Genomic DNA, 26,080 nt, shown 5'->3' with positions numbered 1-26,080 from the left:
GCTGACAACAATTACATGTTTAGCTGTCCAATAAAATGGTGTCTACATGTTCTGTCACACATTCATATATGGAAGTAAAAGGAACAATTTAGTAATAATATAAACTGATTTTTTACATTATTTTGCAGTGCTATTTGATATCAAGGTTTTTTAAAACTCCAGCAATTCTTGTGGTCTTTTTATGTTAGTGCTGTTTCACCACCACTAACAACAGCCTCTGCAAAATTGCAACCACACCCTAACACACACACAAAAATGCTAAAAAAATGGTTTTTCATGTTTAGCTCTATTTTCTGTTTCAGTCACGTAACATCAACTTTCCTTGAACTCATATAACACTAATCAGGAGAGTATTGGGTTCAACTTTTACACTAACTTCATATTGCTTGCTTCTAGAAAGATCCACCCTATCTCCTAACAAGTTCTGACAAAGACCTCTCCAAATGAAGAAAAAGAACACACCTTGAACAGTATTTATCAGTGTGCGTGTGGGGGAGTCTGTTTAATTGTTTTACAATTGATGTGTATTCATTACTATACAAGTAAATACTGGTCCAAAGCTTTTTTTCAGGTCTCTACTGCTTGCCAGTAGTTTTTAGTGTTTAGTCACTAAAATAAAAAAAAGATGCTGCCAGGGCAAGGAGGGCCACTCCAATAGCTAATGCCACACCTAAAGGAAGACACAAGAAGATATAAATGAGTAATAAAGAATGTGCAAAAAAAGAAAAATACAGGAAGTTCAAATAAATTAATCAGTAATATAATACATTATAATGAGAAACAGGGTAAAGGTCATGATGTCAGAGCTAGAATTTTAACTATTATATTTCAGTATAATAAAGAATGAATTAAACAAATTTTTGTTAATCATTATCTGTCAAAATATTTTCCACATTCTTTATCAGCTTATAATCCATTGTTCTACATAGGGGGCACAACAGTCTGATAAACCGGACGTTCATTTGACACAGATGAACATACATTGTCCCAAATAAATGTATAATTACACCTTAAAATATAATAGATAAATCACATACATTAATTCAAACTCCACAGCCTACTATTTCTGTGAGAGATTAAGAAAGTTGATTACTATGCACTGAGCCACTATGAAAAAAAAGTTAGTACCTGAGCTTTAAAGTCAAAGGGTAATGTGAGTTCAGAAAATTAATTAACTTCATTATACACTTTTCTGTTCAAAGCAAGCTTTGATTATTCTTCTCGTTTTGTAAAAGTATTGCGACTTCATTATATGTGTCACCATAAATTACCCAATATATTACTTTCGTGCAAGAATCATTGACATGAGATTATTTACATAAAAGTGATTCAAGACCAAGCATAACTTATAACCTTACCAGCAGTTTTCTGTTTTTCTACATTTTTCCCCAAAATCATTGGTGAGTGGTCTTGACAGATTTCTAGATCTGGACAAACTGCTGGAACTGAAAAAAAAATTTGAAACAATCTCATTATATAGATCACATAAGAAAGCATTAATAACTATTTATTCAGCAACTTAATTATGACATTTTGACCTAAACTTTCTCTTTGACCTTGTCATCACTTCCTGTGCCCTGAGGAAATGTCTTACATAAAAAAAAGAAAAACCTCAGCCGATGCTCATTTAGGGTAGGGTGTGCCAGATTAAGGGAGGTCTCTTTTTTTCTGGTACAATGAAGAGACCCCAGGGCAAAACATTTTCCACATTTGTTTTACAGTTTCCATGGCAAGTGAGGCCAAATTAAGCAATCATGATTTTGATTTTTTTTGCTTTTTCTTTGACCTCTTGTTCAGTGTAAAGAATGTTTCTTAACATAATATTGTGCTAGTACTGTACTGTATTATCAAAAATGTCAAATTTAGCTGAATTATATATACATATAACACATCTGATGTGATACAGCATTTAGAGATATAGATTTAGTGCACTTAAACATAAGAAAATTAAAATATCTGTAATCAACAGCAACAATGAGAACATTTGAGTCTAATATACCATGCCAGTTTTTTTTTTTTTTTTTAATTTTGTGAACCATTATCCACTGCAACATGACAGATGAATGGAGCCCATATTATAAGTACTGAGAACAAGCCAGTGATAAAATGTAGACCAAATGCCAGTCCACCACAGGACACATTCACAAACATAAATAATGTTTACATTTTAGAAAACTTTGCATAACTATTTGGAGGCGGAGGGGCCTTATTACAGCAAAGAAAGCTAGCAAATTACATTCATTCATATCTATGGTCATACTTGGACTTGGCCCCAGGTTTGATCTTCACCTTTATACTAGAGTTTACAATGTCATAATTTAGCTTAAGTTTTCCAGCGACCAGCCTCAGTTTCCTGTCAGAGAGGCAGACATATTATAGTTTTGAATGTCCTCTTTTTCCATAAGAGTAAGGTACTGTAATTCATTGCCTTATGATTGAACTAAAACATTTGCCAGAGGATAACTGATTTGAAATGTTACAACTAGAGATCTGGGACATTAACTAATAATCAGCATTACAATATTTTTACCTGATCACTTTTAAAACTTCATCAATATCATGATGTTGATGGTTATTCTGAAACAAATTCTTCAGTGAACTTATCTACAATGAATACTGCAAGAGTTTGGGCAAGATTTAATATCTTCTACAAACACTCTTAGGAATATTACTTACTCTAGCTGCACTATTCATAGCTAATGATGTTTTCGAGCGACTCTCTGGTAAGATTACTCTTTCTTAATATTTAAATCCATCTAAAAGAACTTTCTCTTACGTATGGGAAACAAAAATTAACATTTTAAAAATTAGGACACATTTTGTTTCATTGACACTTGAAAGTGCTAGCCTATTTTTCACAAAAATTGAATCAGTAGTGATGGCAGAAAAGATAGCCAGTTATCTAGATAAAATGTAGAGGAAGAGTCTAAAAAGGAAATTTTGTTTTACCACTCTCAAACATCTGACCAAACACATGAATATCATTCAAACCATGAGATTAGAAGTTCTTTACCACTCAGTGTACAGCCCAAGGGCCTTATGTATAAACGGTGTGTACGCACAAAAATGTTGCGTAAGAACGTTTCCACGTTCAAATCAAGATGTATAAAACCTAAACTTGGCGTAAAGCCATGCACATTTCCACAAAGCATTTAACATGGCTACTTCAGTTAAGATAGGATTTGAGAAACTAGTAAATTAAATATTTTAAGATGAAGTTTATGATGTTCTACTTTAATGACAAAATAAACTACGTGATTAAAGTGGAAATTTAGAGATTAAAGTTGACATTTCATGCTTTTTTTCCCCACTGTGTGCCCTTTTTTTTCTCTGTACCCTAATAAGCTTTCATATGACACTCAGACAGTGGGCTACGACTCGCCTTTTCACGGCGACGTTGATATGTGACAACTTCTGTTTTATTTCAGGCACTGTGTGACTTTGTGAACTTCAGCTTTCGAGTTTCTCCGACATTGTATGTCACTCGATCAACTTCCTTTTGTTGTTTATACCACTGTTTAAACCAACAAATAGTATGTTTTTCCTTGCCTCCACTTGGTATTTGCTGAAATTGTTCTATTTTCCCTCGTGCTTTTGTCATTGTCTTTTCACAGAAGGCTGAGCTTAAGGGCTATTTATATTGATTTGCATATTCAAAGAGGTGTCATTCTGGAAGGAGTCTGGCAGGGGACAGCAGGCGCATGCACGTGCGTTACTTTTCATGCTAACCGGGATTTATGGAGTGGAAGAACGTGGAAGTTGGCCTGTGCATAAGCACATTTCTGCTTTTATCCGCACGCCATGTTATAGTGTGAATTCTATGCACAGCGTTATGCATGAGGCACCAGACCTGGCATTTTTTGGTTTTAATTTGTTTAAATCTTTCAAGAATGTACAGAGGGGTTGTCAATTTAGAAGTGATGGAGTGGTTAAAGTAGTGATATATAAAGGGTTCAAAAGGGTCAAGACCAGGATTGTAGATGACAGTAGTCTCCATAATAATATAAGATACAATATAAATAATGATCTAGTAGGTGGCAATTTAATGACAATGTCATCTTATCAAGCTTCAAATTCAACCAGATACTGTTAGCTGTGAAAGTCACCAGTGATACTGTATGCAAAAAACTTTTAAACTAAAATATGGCAGTTATTTGTGCTTATTCTTAATGTAAAGTTATCAGGAGTCAAAATGTAAGTTTAAAATAAGGTGACAATGTATGCATTTATTTATGGTCTTAATGGGGTCAGCCAAGTTTTAAAAAAGTATATAATCCGCAAAATATCCAAGGGATAAACAAAAAAAACAAAACAGTTAATTTTAAATAATAAATATTATAATAATAAAATTGTTTTTTGGACAAAGTGCAAACCCTGGGTAACCTGTGGAGAAACTCTTCTTCCTTATAGCATATGCAAGGAAATGTATTTTTTAATCCAATTATGAAGTCAAGAGGAGCCAAAAAAGAGTTAAAAACAAGGTAGAAACCAGCTCTAAAATAGAACACACTCCCTCACAGGTCCAATTTAGTTGTCAATTAACCTAGGCTTCAAGTCATTGCGATGTGTGAAATAAAATGGAGTGTCTGTGGGGAAAAAAACACACAGACAAAGGCAGAATGTGTCATCTCTGAACCAGACATTGGACAATAATATATGGCATGTGAAGGGAATACACCAGATGAATAGGCTGTTGAGACCATACTAAAGAACTGAGGTTAAACAAAATAAATGTGTAAAGGAGCAACCAATTCAGAGTACATACCTCACTGACTATATTTAAGGCACTAACAAAGTAAAAAGTAAAGTATTTAGCAAGATCATTTGAAAAAAAAAATGCTTCACAATTGTCCATCAACTATTTTTATGGAAATGTATGCCACTTTCATTTAGACATTAGTCATACAGCCAACTTTTAAAATCAACATATTTTTTCCAATGACTTATTTACCTTATTAACATAACATTGTATAAATGACAGATGATCATATACACTATTTAGGCATTTCTATAAAGGTGTTTGTGTATTAAATACCATCTTCAATGTACACATTCAGTAGTTAACTTAAGAAACTCTGTTGAATCAAATTGATCATCTGCTATGAAAACTTTGAAGGCCTGATGTAAGTTTACAAACAACAGACATAGATCAAGGACAGTATGTCAATGTGTTCTATAGCTATTCTCAGCTTCTAGTGTTGCTATGTCATTTTTGTACTACAGTGTTTGGTAAATATTATGAATGGCACTTCAAAAGTGATCTCACTAAGACATTATAGATTATTATAGATAATAATACATTACTCAATATGTATTCAACATAAATGCTTAATGTCATTGTTTTTCCCCTACAGTATATAAACCTAGGTTTTACACTTACAATACAGACACAGCAGCTGAATAGACTACAGATGTATGAAGATAATTTAATGTTCAATCTTAACTTTAAAGATAAGCTAATTTCATCATCCCAGATGTATCAGTAAATGACAATGGTGTCTGCGACAGATTCCATCTCAAAATATAGAAACATGTCACTATTTTTAAACTTGTGTCATACAACAAACCTAAATAACAACAATATGGGTTTTAGATTTTTGATTTATTAGGTGTTTTTTCAACACAATTAATAATTAAAAAGTAAATATCATATAAGCTTTTGTTGCATACACCAGCAATTGCAATTCATATTTCCAGAAAAACTCAATGTAACTGCCCTGTGGTACATACATTATCATCAGAAACAAAATAATACTGCAATTTGGTTCTGAGCTACCTCAAAGCATTAGAGGCAAATAAATAAATGTAGAACCAAATTAAATCATTTTTATTATGCTTTGTGCCATATTTTATACAAATACCTTTAATGATAATCATCTATTATTACAGAGGGATGTGTCCTAACTTGATAATATGTGCAGATACTTTAAGTATTAAGAGACAGTATGGGGTGTTCCCTTCCTCAGAAGTACTATCCTGAAGTATAAGAAAATGCAAGTGCATAAGAGAGAAAATTTTCCATGCCTCAAGTCTTCCAACTTTTTTTTCTCACTCAGAAATAGCATCCCTTTGCTACACTTCACACCCCCAACAATCATGTAACTAGAACCACAATAAGCTAGTAACTGATGGCAGGATCTGCCTCTGGGCAAAAGAGTTGCATGTATTCCTCAGTAGTACAATTTTGTCATAGAAAATTAAACTACACAAAACTTTTAATATCTTTTAAAATCTTAACCAACAAAATAATAAAATTAGCAAAAAGATGCTGAAAAACAAGAATAGGTTTTCCAATATGCAACAGTTCTGCATGCCATTATGAAAAAACAAACACATTTCCTGTGCAAAAATTGCCATGCTTTTTACTCATTTGGACAGAAATTCACATTATCATGCACACACATTTAAATTAGTGTTTTCAAGCAGAATCTATTATTTTAATTTTCAAATATCAATATTTATAAAAATTGGTTTAGGATATTGTTATTACAAAAAAAAACCAATCTTAAGCAGATAGAAAAAAATACTGTAATAATTGTGGCATTCCTAGTATTAGGAATACAAAAGTTTACATCTTACATCTTTGCATAGCCTCCTTAGAATTATGTTTACCTCCAGAAAAATTACATTATTACATATAACAAAAACATGTAAACAACAAAACTTCCACATAAATACAGTAGGGAAGGTATGTTCACTGCTGTACTGATGAGATTTGGTACACACTCTCAGGGTGATACATTTTGAAACAGTCACCAATGCATAGCCCAACGTCTCAATCAGGACAGTACAAGCACATTTCTTTGCACACTTCTCTTATAATATTCTTTTGGTTGCTTGCTCAAAAGAGAATAAAATGTCAATGACTGATCCACGCAAGCAATGCTGCCAATTGTGTTACCAGAGTACAAGACATAGTGATTTCTGCATTTCCCCTGGTGTAAACATTGACAGATACTGCATTGTGAACACTGCTTAGGGAGCATGACTTCTATGTCTTTCCACTTGATTGAAATCATTTTGCCTTTTTTTTGCCATGTGCACCCTGGGGCACTTTTATGTGACTGAAATCACTAGGCATGTCACAGCAGTTCAGTTGTATGGTACTGTATACATCAATTTCACTATGCATGTGCAATCTGTTGATGAATTTACTATCACTGCCATCACTTGATTAAACTAATGGTTCAGTTTCAGGTTGTTCTAATAATGGTTTACAGCTTTCTGTTCACATGCCAATTTGGAGGATGATGTTATTTTGTCCACTGGATGGCAATATAGTAAAGAAAGGTTGTTGCATGGCTTAAAATTACACACACATTTTTATTCATTTATATTCTACAGCTTGTGAGCTGTATTGTAATTATTATTAAGTATTTATGGGTTTTTTTCCCAAACTATATGACCCATGCTTAAAACTGCTTGCAAATTTCCAGTTTTAGTTTTATTCCACTCATTTAATGTATTATGTAAATAATGTAAAAGCTAAAAAAAATACTTTTCTGTAAATGCAAACATTCTCTGTCATTATCAGAAGACAGACAAGAAAAAAGCTTAGCAAGCAGTTAAGCTATGCTAAAATATGAGGATAATCATTTGCAAGACCTTTGGTTTTCCTCACACTGCCAAAAAACACTAAAACGTCCCAGGAACCAGGATGGTTTCTGCCTGGTATTCAGCCTGGAATCCCCCACAACCATGACCTAAACAAATCAAATATCTGACAAGTTTTCCCTTGTGAAAATACTGTGTTAAACTACAAAGTTGTGTCATCATGAACAAGTGTTCATTGAATAAGGTGTGTTTAAATGTTTGAAGTCAGCTTCTGCGGGATTAAAATTCAGCTTTATAATGAGATGCAGCTGTTTTAGGAAGTTCCAAAGTCATACATAGCATTTTTATATGTACCTGATGTGAATTGATGTCTTGCAGGACTTAAGGTGCTTCATGAGTTTGTTCTCATTTTAAATTTTGCAATTTTAATAATATTTAGAAAAGCAGGGAGGAAGGGAATTTAATTTACATGTATAACAGTGATTTCAGCTATGTAAGCATAGGTATAGCAATAGGAAATTGCTAGGACATAAATTGCCCTTTTATTTGCATGTTTCCAAAGAATTTACAACTTCATCAACTAACCCATCTCTGATATTCAATGAGGCAGCAAACTGATCAAAGCCAAAAATGTACTTTTCCAGAATAGTTTGCATATTACACACTTGTGCACTTATTATTATTGCTCTACAAATAAATTGAGAAATTGACAAATCTGCAAGGCCAGTGCGATAGTAATGACAATTCTGACTTAGCCTTAAATTCATAACGTAAAACAGTTTTAGACTCAATTGCTCCCCTCAAAACACGCTGCATAAAGGGAAGACCTGCTCCATGGCTTAATGACACCACACGGCAAATGCGGTACACCTGTAGGATTGCTGAACGGTGGTGGAAGAAAGACAGGCTGATTGTATCTGTACAGAATTTTAGGATTTCTCTGTTTAACTTACATAAGGCAATTGAAAAATGATTAACATGATTACTTCTCTGATTTGGTATTCTCTAAATCGAAGAAACTCAGGCTCTTATTTAAAGCAATTTAATGTGGTTATTCACCTCCATTTAGAGATGGTATTAAATAGAACTGTTCATTCATGTGATCAGTTTCAGTCTTTTCCCCAAAATCGATACTATCCTCTCTAGGCATTATACCAACTGGCTACATACTTTGATGTTGTTTCACAATCACAGCATTGACATACTTAGACCTACTTTTGGGTCTTGCTATTGTTCCACCACTTCTTTTATTGGAGGCATTTGGAATCCTGGGCCCATTATTGTTGGATATTACAAATAGTTCTATTAATGAGGGGTTTGTACTCTCATTTTTTAAACATGCGGTGGTGCCACCTTGTCTTAAAAAGGTAGATTTAGATCCTGGAGTGTTAGCTAATTTTTGCCCGATTTCTCAATTTCCACATTCAGCTAAAATATTAGAAAGAATTATTTATGATCAATTGGTCGATCATCTTTACTCCAATAATTTATTTGAGATCTACCAATCTGGCTTTTGGCATTATCATGGTGTTAGGATGGCCCTCCTAAAAGGGGCTGCTCTTAACTGGTTCAGATCATATCTTATTGGTAGACACTTTTCAGTGACTTTTAATTCTTCTTTTTCGTCTACTGCTCCTGTTAAATGTGGTGTTCTCCAGGGATCCTGTTTGGGTCCTATTTTATTTTCTATATATCTTCATTCCATAAGAAGTTTAATGCTTCTTTTCACTGTTATGTCGATGACATGCAGGTTTATATTCCTGTGTGTAACTCTGCAATGAATCGGCTGCACAATTGTCTTGAAGAACAAAGATCATGGATGGCTGACCATTTTCTCAATCTAAATCAAAATAAGAAGTGCTGATAGCTGATCCTGCAGCCAAAGCTCAATTGGACTTTTGCAAACCTCAAGTTTGGAATCTTGGGGTTATTTTTAATAGCAACCTTTCTTTTGAGATACAAGTTCATTCTGAGGTCAAGAGTTGCTTTTTCTAGCTTCATCTTTTAGCCAAGGTTAAGCCTTTCTTATCTTTAAGGGACCTTGAGAAGGTTTCTAATGCTTTTATATTTTCTTGGCTTGATTACTGTAACTCATTGTATTCTGGGATCACGGGTTGCAGCTGGTTCAGAATTCTACTGCTTGTTTATTGGTTGGGGCAAAAAGGCTTATGTTCAATTTTAGCCTCTTTACACTGGCTTCCAGTTAGCTTTAGAATTGATTTTAAATGTTAGCGGCTTGTTTTTAAAACAATAAATGGGTAGGCTCCTGTCTATTTACATGAATTGCGTGTTATACACCAGCCATCCAGAGAGCTTAGATCTACCGGTCAGTTGTCTCTTCTGGTCCCTCTTACAAAGTGCAAAACTAAGGGGTACAGGGCTTTGCAGCTGCTGCACCTCATCTGTGGAGTTCTCTATCTTATTATATTATGGAGTCCCCTTCAATTGAACTGTTTAAAACTAGATTGGAGACGCATTTCTATTTTCTAGTTTTCTGTGACCTTTCTGGCTTTATTTAACATTTTCTATACTTCATTACAGGAAACTTCTGCAACTTATTCTTATTCTTATTCTTTGGTTACTTTGAAGTGTTTTGCTCATTACAACAGCAAGGTGTAACAACCCATTTCCTGGAAAAGTTGCATTTGGCATTTCAAAATGGTATTGCGCGATCATATAAGTAGGGAAGACTATTCTGGTTTAGAAGCAATGATAACGTTATTAAAAAAGTGATTGTGACTACGGTATTCAGACTTGTATAAGAAGGGGATGAATGATCTTGTCTCAGAACTGCAGGGGTGTTGATAGTGGTTAATGGAAACTATGCAAAAAAAATGAGGAGTGTAGTAGTTATTCTATGAGTATGTTTAAACAATCCTATAATAGAATACTATAAAAAAAACTGTGCTGGAAAATGTTTTTGGGCAAGCCTACAAAATATTGAGTCACCCTACAACATTTTGAAGGTTTTTATGTATCTGTTACCTCCTCTATCCAGCAGTGCAAACAAATAGCCTACAGTATTTATTTAATTGGCTTTTTGATTCTTACTATGAAAAAAACAATATATTTTTATGCTATAGTATTTTATTGCTACGTGAACTTTAGTCAAGTTTCAGGAACTATAAGCAGCTCCACAGCTCTTCCAACAAACTGAAGAGTCTTATCTGTTGAATGCACTCAGTACTTTATCATCTATATAAAAATTATTACCCAATTGTTATATTTTTGATATTTTTTAAGTAACTGTTTTGACTTTGTTGACAATGCTATGATCTTCATGAAGCCAATGGAGGCTCTGATCGGGGCGCTCGAGAGACTGAGTGAGGAGTCTGAGTGTCTGGGCTTGTGAGTGTCCTGGATAAAAACCAAGATCCAGGCTTTTAATAACCTCTTGGGCACAGCCATCAGCAGTCTGTCTGTTTACGGAGAGACTGTTGACCTTATCGAGAGGTTTACTTACCTTGGCAGTGACATTCATGTCTCTGGTGACTCCTCCTTTGAAGTCAGTAGACAGATTGGGAGTGCATGGGGGGTCATGAGGTCGCTGAAAATGGGTGTGTGGCGCTCCCAATATCTATGCAAAAGGACGAAGGTCCAAGTTATTAGAGTCCTTGTGCTTCATGTCTCGCAACCATATAGCAAGACAGGGACGCTATCCAGTAACCTGAGATGAAGACTGGACTCCTTTGGTACTGTGTCTCTCTGGAAAATCCTTGGGTACCATTGGTTTGACTTTGTGTCGAATGAGTGTTTGCTCATGGAGTCCTGAATGAGGCACATTACCTGCATTGTGAAGAAGCGTCGGTTACGGTACTATGGCCATGTGGCGTGTTTCCCAGAGGGTGATCCAGCTCGTAAGATCATCATTGTTGGGGACCCGAGTGGTTGGACCAGGCCAAGGGGTCGCCCACGTAACATCTGGCTGCGGCAGATAGAGGGTCATTTCCGGAGGGTGGGACTGGATGGCATGTCTGTCTGGGGAGTGCCAACTGGGATCCCAAGTTGCTTCATCGTGTAGTGGGTGCAGCAACACACTGTACCAGTACATGCCGCCCAATTTGACTTGACTTGTGTCACTTTGGGGATTTTGGAAAGTGGAGAATCTATAACGAATATTCTGTGCTAAAAACAATTGTTAAAATAGTTATTGTCTTATCGCAACACCATTTTATTTTACGTGGGCTTAGTTTGTGTACTTTTGCTAGCCACAATGCCATCCAGGACCATAGGCGATCAGGGCTCATGATGTCACTGAAATGTTCAGGAACTTCACCGAACTCTAGGGGCTTGAGAATCATCTGTCAACTATGCTGGACTAATTATTATTGCCAAAAAATGTTATTTGAGCTGTGAGGGAGCAGTGCTCACCACTGCGCCAAAATGCCTCAAACAACAAAAGATCTAGATGGATCAATAACTACAAAACAATACTAATGGCCACAAACTAGCAATAAGCAAAAAATATATATTTATCATTGTACTTACAGAGTGCACCAATATAAGCCACTCAAAACTAGTTCAGTTCATTCTTCTCCACCGACTTCAATGATTTTTACAAAGTTTAATGAAGTTCCCACAAACTTCTGTGATTTCAACAAACTCACAGCGAAATGAACTCCATGATGTTTGCTAAATATTACTTATCACATAGCTTTTGCTTGCTCATAACAATTACATCAGTTATGGTTATTTTTTATTTCACTAACATAAGTAAGATACTGCAGTTATGATATTTGAAGGTAGCAGAACTGAATAATAATGCAAATATAATAATAGGCATCTGTTTAAATTCTGTGAAAACACTGTGCATTTGTCTTTAAAATTCCTGGTTCCAAAATGATTTGCTTCTGTGTAGAGTTTTTATACTAACTAATTCTGAGTTGGGTTTGCTATCACAGTTCAAATACAGATTGCTACTTTACTGATCCAGTACAGGAAAATATTGAAGTGTATGTTGACTGTGCCCTGTAATGTCTTGTACCTTGGCAGGATAGTCTCCAGGACCTTGAATTATGCAGGGAAAAAAACAACTTTAGAAAATACATGGATGAATAAATGTCCAAGTTTGTGTTAAAATTAGAATACAGCCATATAAATCTTTGCATTTTTGCTGGGAGCAAACATGTATTTTTATAAACAATATAAAATAAAAATATCTTGGAATGTGAGAGGATGCCTGAGGAGTGGAGAAGAAGTGTACTGGTGCCGATATTTAAGAATAAGGGGGATGTGCGGGACTGTAGCAACTACAGGGGAAAAAAAGTGACGTGCCATAACATGAAGTTATGGAAAAGAGTAGTGGAAGTTAGGTTAAGAAGTGAGGTGATGATTAGTAAGCAGCAGTATGGTTACATGCCAAGAAAGAGCACCACAGATGCAATGTTTGCTCTGAGGAGGTTGATGAAGAAGTATAGCGAAGGCCAGAAGGAGTTGCATTGCGTCTTTGTGGACCTGGAGAAAGCATATGACAGGGTGTCTCGAGAGGAGTTGTGGTATTGTATGAGGAAGTCGGGAGTGGCAGAGAAGTATGTAAGAGTTGTACAGGATATGTACGAGGGAAGTGTAACAGTGGAGAGGTCTGTGATAGAAGTGACGGATGAATTCAACATGGAGGTGGGATCACATTAGAGATCAGCTCTGAGCCCTTTTTTATTTGCAATGGTGATGGACAGGTTCACAGACGAGATTAGACAGGAGTCCTAGTGGACTATGATGTTTGCTGATGACATTGTGATCTGTAACGATAGTAGGGAGAAGGTTGAGGAGACCCTGGAGAGGTGGAGATATGCTCTAGAGAGGAGAGGAATGAAGGTCAGTAGGAACAAGACAGAATACATATGTGTAAATGACAGGGAGGTCAGTGGAATGTTGAGGATGCAAGGAGTAGAGTTGGCGAAGGTGGATGAGTTTAAATACTTGGGATCAACAGTACAGAGTAATGGGGATTGTGGAAGAGAGGTGAAAAAGAGAGTGCAGGCAGGCTGGAATGGGTGGAGAAGAGTGTCAGGAGTGATTTGTGACAGACGGATATAAGCAAGAGTGAAAGGGAAGGTCTACAGGACGGTATTGAGACCAGCTATGTTATATGGGTTGGAGACGGTGGCACTGACCAGAAAGCAGGAGACAGAGTTGGAGGTAGCGAGGTTAATGATGCTAAGATTTGCATTGGGTGTGACAAGGATGGATAGGATTAGAAATCAGTACATTAGAGGATCAGCTCAAGTTGGACGGTTGGGAGACAAAGTCAGACAGGCGGGATTGCGCTGGTTTGGACATGTGCAGAGGAGAGATGCTAAGTATATTGGGAGAAGGATGTTAAGGATAGAGCTACTAGGCAACAGAAAAAGAGGAAGGCCTAAGAGGTTTATGAATGAGGTAAGAGAGGACATGCAGGTGATGGGTGTAACAGAACAAGACTAAGAGGACAGAAAGATATGGAAGAAGATGATCCACTGTGGCGACCCCTAACGGGAGAAGCCGAAAGAAGAAGTAGCAGAAGATATAAAATAAAAATATTGTTCTAAAATGAAAAATTGGTATTAGTATGAAAAAAGCACAGAAACTGACAAACATGGTATCTGCACACTATACACCTTGGCAAGCTTTCTTTGTATACAATATATGTAGAAGCTACCTACCTGAAACAATTTCTTGCAACAGATCTACTTTATCTTCACTCACTTCACAGTCAAACATTTCTTTGAATCTCTCTTTTACTTCAATGAAAGTCTCATCTCTAAATATGTAATCACAACTCAGTATCTCAGAAATCGAAGCCTGTACAAATACACGTTGAGGTAGTGCATGATCAATCTTCTGCCCTAATAAGACAAAAAAGTGCATATGTATATCTTCTCAAAGAAGCAATAATAATATACTGTGGAAACATCAAATCTTCATGAAACAGTCCACATAAGCAACAGACTATAGTACATGCACTATAAAATCAGATATCCTATACTTTATTGTATTTCAGTTATCTTTGCTAAAAATATCATTTAGTACAGAGCTAAATGTTATATTCTACCTGTTAAGTATAAGAGGAAGCCTTTAATTTTTATATTACAATTTTTGCAGAAAAGTTATACAAGTAATGCCTCCACTACACATTCCAATCACTCTTACTTGCTATAATAAAATAATTAAACTATTAATATAAATTAACACATTATAGTTACAGAAATATTCACCTTTAGCTCTTTCATCTTCATTACTACTGAAAACATCTTCAAAAAGCATTTCATAGCGTATGGAAATGGTATCCAATAGATCTCGTTTCAATGCCTGGTTAATTGTAATGGAAAATATTAATTTCTCTTATTATAGTCTAAATGCATTTTTTACAGTTAAGGAATATAAGCATCATTAGGACTTGTATACAACTGGTAAACGCGTAATACAATATATGAAATGCAGTGTGTTCAGTATCGGTATATTCAAAAGCATATTGTAATAGTTGCAGAAAAAAAACAAGGGTACTTCAGGCAAAATAACATAGTATAGGGCATGAGTAGGACACTGCAAGGCCCAGGCTGACAGATGAAAGCATACACTGACAGCAATGATGTATGTCATCATGCCTGTGTAGAATTATGGGGACAGCTAAGGAGCAGTATGTTCATGATGACTCCGAATGGGAACAGTGAGTGCAATTTAGAAAGAGCTGAGACCCTGTAGGAAGCATGAAGTATTTCCCCCACCATAAGTGGCAGGACACATGCCTTCCCCTGACAAAAAAGCCATTACTTTGGAGGGCCAGAATAAAGACAAAAATAGTATATAGCCCTAAGGTAGTAGGATAGTCACCCTAAATAAATGAAAAATATGATTAAGTGAATGCTCAGAAGTGCATGAAAGTCAGAGTCCGCAAGTTTGCTGCAAAATCATGATTTTCACCCTGAAAGTGATTGGTGAACGAGACTCTAGAAGTTAATACCATCTAACAGATGGAGGAAAATTAATCCCAGAACTGGAACTTAAATTGACACTAGTTTCAACTGGTTGGATGAAAAAAACACGAATAATGACAAAGAAAAACAAAAGATGAGAGAAAAGTACTGCTATTTTGTGCTTTAAAATGGTTAAGCAGATGTCCTTCCCTATCTGAGTGACAGGGGTTGAGACCTGTTAAATCAGGCACAGACAGGTAGAGGTTTTTGCTGTTTTTTTATTTAATTCTATTTTATTTGATTCTACAGGGTGGACCATTTATATGGATACACCTTAATAAAATGGGAATGGTTGGTGATATTAACTTCCTGTTTGTGGCACATTAGTATATGTGAGGGAGGAAACTTTTCAAGATGGGTGGTGACCATGGTGGCCATTTTGAAGTTGGCCATTTTGGATCCAACTTTTGTTTTTTCAATAGGAAGAGGGTCATGTGACACATCAAACTTGTTGGGAATTTCACAAGAAAAACAATGGTATGCTTGGTTTTAACGTAACTTTATTCTTTCATGAGTTATTTACAAGTTTCTGACCACTTATAAAATGTGTTCAATGTGCTGCCCATTGTGTTGGATTGTCAATGCAACCCTCTTCTCCCACTCTTCACACACTGATAGCAACACCGCAGAAGAAATGCTAGCACAGGCTTCCAGTATCCGTAGTTTCAGGTGCTGCACATCTCGTATCTTCACAGCATAGACAATTGCCTTCAGATGACCCCAAAGATAAAAGTCTAAGGGGGTCAGATCGGGAGACCTTGGGGGCCATTCAACTGGCCCACAATGACCAATCTACTTTCCAGGAAACTGTTCATCTAGGAATGCTCGGACCTGACACCCATAATGTGGTGGTGCACCATCTTGCTGGAAAAACTCGGGGAACGTGCCAGCTTCAGTGCATAAAAAGGGAAACACATCATCATGTAGCAATTTCGCATATCCAGTGGCCTTGAGGTTTCCATTGATGAAGAATGGCCCCACTATCTTTGTACCCCATATACCACACCATACCATCAATTTTTTTGTTCCAACAGTCTTGGAGGGATCTATCCAATGTGGGTTAGTGTCAGACCAATAGCGGTGGTTTTGTTTGCCTCATCACTGAACAAAATCTTCTGCGTAAACTGAGGGTCCTGTTCCAATTTTTGTTTTGCCCATTCTGCAAATTCAGTGCGCCGATCTGGGTCATCCTCGTTGAGATGCTGCAGTAGTTGGAGTTTGTAAGGGTGTCATTTGTGAGTAGCTGTGGGCTCTTGCTGAATGAAGCTAGGACAGCCACTGATGTTTCTTCATTAGTGACAGTTTTCATGCGTCCACATTTTGGCAAATCCAACACTGAACCAGTTTCACGAAACTTAGCAAGCAGTTTGCTAACTGTAGCATGGGAGATGGGTGGTCTCGTAGGGTGTCTTGCATTGAAATCTGCTGCAATGACCCGGTTACTGCGTTCACCAGACATCAACACAATTTCTATCCGCTCCTCACATGTTAACCTCTGCGACATGTCAATGGCTGTAAACAAAGAGAATCTTGTAAATAACTCATGAAAGAATAAAGTTACGTTAAAACCAAGCACACCATTGTTTTTCGTGTGAAATTCCCAATAAGTTTAATGTGTCACATGACCCTCTTCCTATTGAAAAAACAAAAGTTGCATCCAAAATGGCCAACTTCAAAATGGCCACCATGGTCACCACCCATCTTGAAAAGTTTCCCCCCTCACATATACTAATGTGCCACAAACAGGAAGTTAATATCACCAACCATTCCCATTTTATTAAGGTGTATCCATATAAATGGCCCACCCTGTATATGCTCTTACTGTTCTTATGTTCATCTTCTTCGTGTTTGCAATACAGATATCCATCTGTCCCTATTTTCAAGTCATAAATCTGTGTTATGAAAAAAGAAAAGTGTTCAAATAACTGACAGAGCTGTGCTGCTGGGTTACTGTACAACAGAACCATGGCAGCATTACTGTCTGAAGCAGTAATAATTCCAACAAAGCACTGTACCAAAATTTATTCCAGCAAATTCATGGGCTCAAAAACCTTGGTCTGTAAACTGGCAAATGTATAGAAATGACAAAGGAGTAAGGCAAAAATGTAGCTAATTCATGTTTGAATGATCAAAGTATAATCTAAAGAACATCACCCCTACATATTGACCAATATAATTTAATTTTACTTCACTATTGATTATCACATCAAACATTTATAAATATCTTTTAAATTTAGATTGTCTTATTTAATCTCTACATTTCTAAAACATAAAACACTGGGGTAAAATGGACATATGTTGGACAATATCAAATGATATTCTTTAGAGTTTGCTGTGCCGAATCAAACTTGAAATTTTTTACATAAATTATGTAACTAAAGACTTTTTATTGTCATAAACTTTAAATTAAATAAAAATGATTAAATGAACATAAATTCTTCATTGTGTCATATGAAAATGAAAGAGATATCTGGTTTAACATACTAAATCTAAAATATCACTCTAGATATATATATGTCCAACATAAGCACAATATGTATATAAGCAACATGTATTCAGATTGTTTTAAGGAGAGTATATAACCAAAATTCATGTGTGGGTTTTATTAAAGTTGAATAACACATATGCAACAGAATTGCTGCAATAGAGTGCAAAGCCAAATATGGATTAAAGATGAATAAGTGCTACACTTACCCGTACTGCATCAGCCACAGTTGGCTTATTAGAGTGGATATAAGCTTTACAGTGTACAACTCCCTTTAAAATAATATTTTTACTGCACTCCTGCACCTTGGCCATGTAGTCCCCCTGATCATCTTGCATCTAAAAGAAAAAAATCATTTTTGTTTCCACTCTGCCAAAGAGAATGACTGTACTGCTTAAAATTACATCACATTCTTTCAAATATATCTCTTTTTGTTGTCAAGTTAAGTCTGCAGAGAACCTGTAACAATTTACTAAAACATCATTTGCTCTTTTTTGCTAAAACCAGGTTGAGAGTCTTAAAAAAGGCTAAATAAATTGTGAGGCTTCCAAGATACTCCAAAGAGCAGGCCAGGACCTTCACTAGCTTGCCAGAGAAGGCTCTCCTCAAGCCTACAAGTACCCAAACTACTTGACAACTGCAGCTTACACAGTCCTAATAGAAGGAATTTGCTTCAAAAGTTTAAAATACAAAGAAAACATCTTACGAGGTCTCAGCCTAGTGCAGACAAATCCAAATAAAAAAATCTTATATCACAATATTGTTTACCAAATCGGAAAAGATACAATAAAATGTTTGACAAAGCGAAAAAGGATTTGCCTAAAAGGCAGTCCTAAGGCAAACAAGTTGAAATTTCACAATCCATAGGCAAAACCAGAGAATGTAGAAAAAAATAAGAAAATGATACTCAATAATTACAAAAAAGACACCAATCAAAATCAATGAACTTCTGCTGAAACCTTTCCTCTGAGCTACTTATAAAGCCAGAGGTAGGACCCAGCGGAAACATCAGGATTCTTCCTAGGACTCCACCCATAAAGTGCACGGAATGGCCCACATTTAAAGGAGCAACTCATTATTAACAAATAAACAACAATATTCACAGAAATAGCAACATGAAAAATAAAAATTAATAATTAATGAACACAATAAAACAGAAAATACACATAATTCCTGGGCGTAGAATGACAAAACCTGCCTAATGAAGAAAAAAAAAAAGCAAAGTACTTCTGCGCAAATCTCAAAATGTATAAAGCATTCTGGAATACAGTCACTTATAGTAGATAATATGTAATCTTATTTACTGTAAAATGTGGCTCACAGAAAATAAATCTTACCAATGGTACTAAAAGCTGAACAGAAAAACACTCCCGATGCGCTGAAGCTCTTGAATTCTTTTTCTGAAAATAATTAAAAATGGTAATGAAAAAATATTTATATTAGAATTATTGTAAAAAATTCAAAATCAGTACTGTTTTTAATGTGGGATAAAAAAAATACAAAAAAATTGTAATACAGAGAGTGGCATACTTTAAATAAATGTATACTACTGCTATTACTACTAAAAATAATAATAGTAATATGCATTAATTCATTTATAAACTTCCTTATTTCAGATCAGTGGATTGGATGGGTGTTGATCTATCACAGCATAAACATAAACACACACACACTTTTCCAATGTAGTCTCAACAGCCTAACGTGAATGTTTTTGGTACTGAAAGTGACAGGATGAAGTTTTGAACATTAACATTAACAATTGCACCACCATGCCAGCATTGATATGAAAATTTCACTACACATTGGAAATAAAAGTTTTATCCAATAATTTGAGTTTTTTATACAGGTCATATTTCAAATTTTAATACAGTACTAAATGTGGATTAGTAGTACAGTACTGTAACAAAAGCGAAAAATTGGAGGAGATTGCTTTCACTTACATCAAAGTTTTGTCCAGCAAGAAATGACACACTAGCCTTTTAATCTTTTCCTTCATCTTCTTTAATGCCTGCCTTTTGCATCCATTTTTACCTTTCACTACTGTCATTTCTTTTTTTTCTTCCAGTCCCCACTATGTGTGTAATCAGTGTTTTCTTTTTTAGCCTGATAAAGGCTATGAAAATTAAATGTTATGTCTGTGATCTTCTTTTCTAATTTTTGAAGCATGGAAATAGCCATTACTTATTTTTTTGTTTGCAGATACATGCTGGCCTAGGCCTTTGCTAACTAAAGCCCAAGTACACCAGTTCAGTTCTTACCCACAGCTCACTGCATTAGCTGGTACAAGTAAAGTTTAAGAAGTATGAAAACAAGTAATATAAATCTTAGATTGGTAAATGGGTAACTTGTGCTAATAAATAAATCTTATACAAATAGCAACATGTCAAATTTAATACATGTTAAAAAGTCACGCCATGTGTCCCTTTAATTATTTCTAAATGTAGTAAAAACTGGGAATGATTTTGCTATGAATGCCTGAAACCAATATGACAGACACTAAACCAGATGATGTTTCTCTCTTTCATCATTCACCTGTTCTAAATTTTGAATATTTTATCAGGAAAACTACTAAGTTCAGATTTTCACCCTTACATCAAGTACTGTAATCCTATGCATTACAACAAAAACATGTCAGTTTTTCCATTAGTAATTCAGATATGAAGGTCTAAACTGTTAATACAATGCTTAAATATTTTACAATACAAGTAGTAAATTTCCTAGATGCAGATAATATATCACTTACATGCACTTCCAGAATTTCTTTATCTGGATCTCTCACTTGGCCATTGATAAGATAATAACACTTTTCCATTTTTAAAGCCCAGTTCTTCAGCCCATTCTGGCAAAATAAAAAAAAAAAAACAGGTTTTGGAATTTAGGTCTTTTCATTAAGTATGCAGCAGATCCTATATACTGTACACACTGTACTTTATTGTAAGAAATGTTTAAAGATTTTATTTTGCCATAGTGTTTCATACCTAACATAATGAAATTTACTCTTACTTTTAATGCACATTTTTAAGAATTTGGGCCTTAATTGTATCTCAATGGTGACAATTAAGAAAATGTATGGTATGCACAAATGCAAGTACAAATTAATATTAAAGACCAGCAGGTACTTTTGTATTATATCCTATCAGTTTGAATTACCAAAAACAGCTTAAATAAAATAAGACAGACATATGTTGAAAATATAATAATAATAATATTATATATGTTATTAATTTATATTCCTATAAACTATACAAATATTTGATAAACAAATAATAAACTAAATAAGCCTTGTTGGAGATCTTTTAGATTGACATCATAAAGACATTAGCCTAAATCTTGATACAAAGTTACATTATCATCAAAGGGAGTGAATCAAGAGAAAACTATGTCTGTTAGTTTAAACATCTTCTTAAACAGATGTATCTTAAGTTGTCTTCTGGCAGATCTAATAACTTTAGAAAGATTATTCCAAAGAATGGATGCATTAGAACTGAGGACCCTGTCATCCTTGTAGCACAAAGGCATAGTAAGATAGTCAGGATCACTGGAAGGACTTTACTAAAGCATTGGAGGAGGTTACTGATGAAGAAAAGTTTAAACTTTGTAGGTTAGCAATAGGATTTTGTATTCAGCTTTAAAAAATAGTGAGTACTGAAGACTAAATAAAAGATTGGTTTTGTATTCACTGCTGCAAGTTTGAGTGAAAGTGCAAGGTAACAGATCAGAAAGAACACCTACCAGTGTAGGCAAAACCCTCCAAAAAAATATTTAAAAAAATTGGTAATTGTTTTTTCTGGTTTACTAATCCCAATATGCCTTACTTGTACTATGAACAAGTTTATACTGCCACATAATTCCAAAATTGTATTTTTGATTCAATACTTATTATTACGAGTTATTACCATGTAACATATATTTAATTCCAGCATTTATAAAGGAAGAACTTTAAAACAATCAGCAGATACAAATGAAAAAAGCACAAGCATGTAACAGCATGTTTATGCCAATAGCATAATATGACAATTTATATGAACTACGGATGTTAGCTTTGATCACAGTTCATTACAGAATAAATACAAAATAACCATTACAAAATAAAAATTTATAAATAAATTGATATATATTAAAGTATAAATTATTCAGAAAAGACTTTATTTTTATAGTACATCATGCAGGTAAGATTTTGGTTTAACATTAAATGAAAATATGCCACAAAAATATTACATTATTACAGGTATTTTTGTTTTGGAATAAGAGTATACTGAAGAGCTTTGGTGTCAGTTGTGTGCAGTCAAAACTGCTACTTCTCTCACGTTTCAGTGGATATGTAGTGTAGCTGAATAAAATATTCACAAAGCAGTTGGATGCTCTTACATACTTAAGCCATTACCAAACAGCATGCATATGTACATTACTGCTACCCTTCAAAGCATCTGTGTACAGCACATGCACAGTTGACATAGATCTAAAATAGAGATGTTTACAGATCTCTTTTTTATTTTTAGTTTATTTATGGGTAGCATGGAGGAGCAGTGGATAACAGTGCTAACTCCCAAATAATCCACATTCTAGGTTTGAAAAGTATCTGAAATATAGACATTGTCTGTGTAGTAGTATGTGCCTATAAAGGAAACAACATGTTTCAAAATAAGCCGATCGAGTATTGCTAAGCAGCAAAGAAATTACTATTTATGTGCAAATTTAAATTAATCCTACATTCAATGACATTTCTCAGATTGAATTTGATATGTACTGTATTTTCTATCTATTTCTACTGCTGTTTAAAATTCCAAACTGAGAATCCACACATGGGTCACATTTTAAGACCGGAGCGTATATTGGAAAGAAAATCAAGTGCTGATCTCAATTCTTATTTAATGTTCAGGTTGAATGTGATTTTTTTCTGCTATTTACACAACAACAGGAAAAAAAAATATATCAGTTTTGCATATGTCAACCAACTGATATTGGGTAAAATGAAATTGGGGACATAAGCACAGCCATGGAAAGAAACTCATACAGTATTTCGAAGGTGATCACACAAGCATAGAATTACACAAATTAATTAGTGTAAAGCCTATCTTCATTAATACCACATAGTTTAATTTTTAACGTATTACCTTATTACTCTCCTGAATTGCATTCCTTTCTCCTGTCCAGCATTAACCAGCATTAACCAGTAATGAGTGCTTTATTACGCACAGGTTGTTTTAATATGTTAAACTTTCAAGATCCAATACTGGTTTCGGGTATGTATGCATAACTATCTTTCTCACTGAATTTCAATTTATAAAACTTTATAAGTATTTACATAAAACCTAAGGTGTCAGGTGTGGTCAAAATCCTGTTTTCAGTCCAGGTCTAGGGATTAAGTTAACTCCATAGGAAGTTATCATAGGAAGATGGTACCAAAAAACGTAATTTATTGACAAATTTAGAAATAAAATTTTTACCTAAACCCCTAACGGAAGTATTTGAAAGAAGAAGATGAAGAAAGAGAGAAACTATTTCTGCTAATGTCCCAAAGGAAACCTCTGTGTAATTCAAAATTGAGAACAAGCATCCTGGCATTAAACCACAGTGTTTTATGTGTTCAAATAAATTTAAAACATAAAATACTTTATATATCACTAACCAAGTCCAAAAATAAACAAAATGGCATAAAGCATTCAAATACACCCCACATTATGTATTTCTACAGCCAGACAATATAACTTCTTTCTTACCATTATGTTTTGATTAAATTCATGTTCAACAGAACTTGCAATTACCGGTAACCTTAGGTCAACTTCCACATTGCACTGCAAGAGTGGCCATGTACTGGATACTCCACTTTGATACTTCCAGTCAGCTGGTTTAGGGGAACTCTGGAAATATTGTATATACAGAATTTTAAAAAATGGGGTAAAATGCAGGACACCATACCGAGAAACAGGAGGAAATAAATTACATAGTACAAATGTTTGGTAAACAAAAAAACTGATACTTCGATATGGTATGCCCCCTATCACCATAGCTCTCTGCAATCACAATTGAGCCATTGGCTGTTTACTTTTGAAATGCATCAGAGATAACGGGGATTATAAGAGAAGGACTTGATCAGAAAATATCACTATATGCAGATGATATGGTACTGTATATAGCCGACCCACAAAATTCTGTGCCATCATTCCTAAAAGCACTAGCAGATTTACTAAACATATCTACTCAAAATCAATCTGAATAAAAGTGAGTTTTTTACAGTGAATTCTCTAGCACACAATATTACTGTAGATTGGTGACCTTCCCGTTTCTCTTAGCAGATTAGTTTAAATAGCTAGGAGTAAGTATCACAAGTAAATATAAAGCTCCTTTTCAACAAAATTTTGCTCTCTGCATAGAAAAAATTAAACAAAATGTGAATAGATGGTCTGCCCTCCACCTCACATTAGCAGGGAGAATCAAGACTGTCAAGGTGAACATCCTTCCCAAGCTTCTTTTTCTATTTCTAAGCATACTTAATTATTAAAATTAGAAATTAGTTTAAATTATAACTTTGCTTATTTGGAAATTGAAACATCCATGCATCCAAAGGGTGACTCTACAACAGCCTAAAGCAGAAGAGGTCATGGCACTACCTAACTTTCAATTTTATTACTGGGCAGCAAATATACAAGCTATAAAACCTGGAAATTGACACAAATTGATGAATATACACAAGCCTGGTATGCAATAGAATTAAAATCTTTAAGTACTTCTTTATATTCCCTGCTTTGTGCCCCAGTAAATAAAAATTATTGTCAATACACTAATAATCCAATTTCCCTTCATTCAATTAGAATATGGAACCAATGTTCCATATTTTAGACAGAGAAATTGTTATCTGTTGCACTTTTACATAACAACCACCTTTTTCCACCCTCTTAAACATACACAGCATTTAATGTTTGGAAAAATGTCCTGGATTAAAACACTTAGAGATTGGTACATAGATAATGTCTTTGCATCCTACAAACAATTAAGCTTCAAATTTAACTTCTCATCAACACAATTTTTTTTCACTACAAGTACTTTCAAATTAGAAACGTTGCTAAAAGCAACCTGCCCAATCAATTTTCCTCACCTCTCACCTACTTCAATTACAGAAGAAATATTGATCAGTCTTGAAGACTCAGATTGCATCACAACAATATATAAAAACATTTTAAAGTCCCTCTCTTTCAAAGATCCCAGGGTACAGTGGGGAAAAGACTTTCACTTAACATTTCAGAAAAGGAGTGGAAGGCAGCCACGCATAGAATACACTAGCTCCATATGTGCAAAGCATTCAATCATTCAATTTAAAATCTTTTATCTCATTTGTAATTATCCATAACGTATCCAAGGTTCAATATGTGAATATTACAACCTACCTCCAGTCTCACTGGGCTACATGTTTTGGGTGTGCACCAAATTAACATCACTTTGGACAAATATCTTTGAATACCTATCAGGCAGCCTTAGTGTCACAACCACTCCTAGCCCATTAACAGCTGTGTTTGATGTACTCCCAGATGGGCATAAAGTGGAGATGGACAAATTGCAATTGCCTTTACCTCACTACTAGGATGTAAACTTATCTTGCTCAACTGGAAGAATCCCACCCCACTTTTTATGTCAGTAGGTAACTGATATTCTATACTATATGAAATTGGAAAAAAACTTTTTTAAAATATGGCAGATTTAATCAATAATATTTTACAATAAGATTCTATATGGGGAAAAGGATACTCTTCCTTTGTTGCTGTTTTTAAGATTTGCTCTGGTTGTTGTCACTCTTGGGTGAGGGTTGGATTTTGGTTTGTTAAGTTTGACTTGATTGTATAGAATGTTACTTGCTTCAAATTAAAATCAATAAAAAATATATATAAAGAAACAATATGGTAGGCAAACTTTCACAGATTCTTTTCATACGTTTTCATTTTCCTAGGTATTACATTATGATAAACTTCAATTGCAATGTTCTCTGACTCTTGAGACACTAAAGTGTGACTTTACTATTCTTTTTATCTAAATCTTATTAAACGGCACACCCATGTGGGTTTAAGGTGTATTACAATGTAATTTTTCTTAACAT

General features: G+C 34.8%; 1 protein-coding gene across 3 annotated transcripts in view; it reads right to left on the bottom strand.

The window, feature by feature from the left end:
- Positions 1 to 468: 468 nt before the first annotated feature.
- The window catches only part of odr4 (odr-4 GPCR localization factor homolog), a 36,135-nt gene continuing 10,523 nt past the window's right edge, over positions 469 to 26,080 (bottom strand). For all 3 annotated transcript variants that reach the window (XM_039735013.1, XM_039735014.1, XM_039735015.1), the window contains 8 exons: positions 23,712 to 23,852; positions 20,735 to 20,830; positions 19,329 to 19,391; positions 18,201 to 18,329; positions 14,748 to 14,841; positions 14,196 to 14,378; positions 1,359 to 1,445; positions 469 to 670 (listed from right to left, as the gene is read on the bottom strand). In XM_039735013.1, the coding sequence (XP_039590947.1) occupies positions 603 to 670; positions 1,359 to 1,445; positions 14,196 to 14,378; positions 14,748 to 14,841; positions 18,201 to 18,329; positions 19,329 to 19,391; positions 20,735 to 20,830; positions 23,712 to 23,852 (861 nt within the window). In that variant the 3' untranslated portion in view covers positions 469 to 602. The remainder of the gene's footprint in view (positions 671 to 1,358; positions 1,446 to 14,195; positions 14,379 to 14,747; positions 14,842 to 18,200; positions 18,330 to 19,328; positions 19,392 to 20,734; positions 20,831 to 23,711; positions 23,853 to 26,080) is intronic.

This window comes from Polypterus senegalus, chromosome 14, assembly GCF_016835505.1.
Source record: "Polypterus senegalus isolate Bchr_013 chromosome 14, ASM1683550v1, whole genome shotgun sequence".
Classification (NCBI taxonomy): Eukaryota; Metazoa; Chordata; class Cladistia; order Polypteriformes; family Polypteridae; genus Polypterus; species Polypterus senegalus.
This window is presented reverse-complemented; position numbering and strand designations above follow the sequence as displayed.